We start from the raw sequence: 1,161 nt of genomic DNA, 5'->3' as shown, positions 1-1,161 counted from the left end.
AGGCGGAGGTCTTACACGTGCTGAACACCACCAAGTACGACCACGAGACGGTGTGCGGGTGGCTGCTGGGCGGCCACTGCCAGCACACACAGCTGGACCCCTGGACCCTGGCCGTCCCTGGGGGCAAACCCGAGCCCTTCCACCCGGAGCCTGTGCAGGTGACCTCCATTTGCCTGCTGCTAAAGCGGATGCATTGGAGTTGGGAGTGCGGAAGGAAACATCATTTTTCATAGAGGAAGCTTTATCATTCACGTTCTCTTATATCTGTTTTTTCATTATATATCAGTTAAAAAAAATTGAGAGAGAAAAAAAAATAAAAAGCTAAACTCTTTGACCTATTATCGCTAATCTCACGCATAATCATTTGTGTTCGTTGCATTTTCCTATTGGTGTAAATCGTCGTTTTTGCGAGAGCGTGGCGTCATTTTTCAGCGTTCATCTTTATTGAAGTCTGGTCTGTGATCATTGTGTTTTACCACAACTTTAGATGTATCTGCTAATCTCCTTTGATTTGTCTGAATTTTGGCATCCTTGAGGGAAGAACTATATTGGGCTTAAGGACGTATTTAGAAAAAGAAAGACCTCCGGAGCTCCTCGACATTATGGCTGAAGATGTATACGATTGGATCGACGACGCTCTTCGTCCTTAACGTTCAGTTGCTCTGTGTCTACGATGGCTGCATTTGACTGGACGGGGACACTGTTTTTATTTCCAGTCTTTGAACAGTCCTGTTGTAGGAAATAGCCGGTTTATTCTGTGACAGTCCCCTCGTTGTGTTCCCGAGATAAAATCTAATGTAGTTCTCAGTCGAGAATCTGTACATAATTCTTCTTACATATCATGTTTACAAAGATTTCCGTTTTCTTCGTTGTCTTTCTTTTCCAGTTTGACGAGATGCAGGTATGTGGTATTATCGGTCTCATCACACGCTTTTTTTCTTTTTAAAAATAGAAGTGTCCAACTCTAAACTCGTAAACAATTTAAAGCGAGACTAAAGCGGTGCCACCCTTGTCAATCTGTGTCAGGGATCTCATCAGTCTAATTGAATTAAACAGGAGCGACGAGGATCCGGTACACAGTGTGGGGCGTTTCCTTGTGAAAGTCCTTTTATATGTTGTTTTTCGCCCATGAATAATGATTTCAACGAGAGTAATCTGCCA

The 1,161-nt window shown here is 43.3% G+C and overlaps 1 protein-coding gene across 2 annotated transcripts in view; it reads left to right on the top strand.

Moving 5' to 3' along the window:
• Nucleotides 1-1,161, top strand: part of LOC119588470 (sphingomyelin phosphodiesterase-like) — a gene marked incomplete at its 3' end in the record, with an annotated part of 48,524 nt that overhangs the window by 2,098 nt on the left and 45,265 nt on the right. For both annotated transcript variants that reach the window (XM_037937116.1, XM_037937117.1), the window contains 1 exon segment: nucleotides 3-158. In XM_037937116.1, the coding sequence (XP_037793044.1) occupies nucleotides 3-158 (156 nt within the window).

This window comes from Penaeus monodon, chromosome 24 (assembly GCF_015228065.2).
Source record: "Penaeus monodon isolate SGIC_2016 chromosome 24, NSTDA_Pmon_1, whole genome shotgun sequence".
Lineage (NCBI taxonomy): Eukaryota > Metazoa > Arthropoda > Malacostraca > Decapoda > Penaeidae > Penaeus > Penaeus monodon.
Note: the sequence above shows the minus strand (reverse complement) of the source record. Positions and strands in the feature narration are given on the sequence as shown.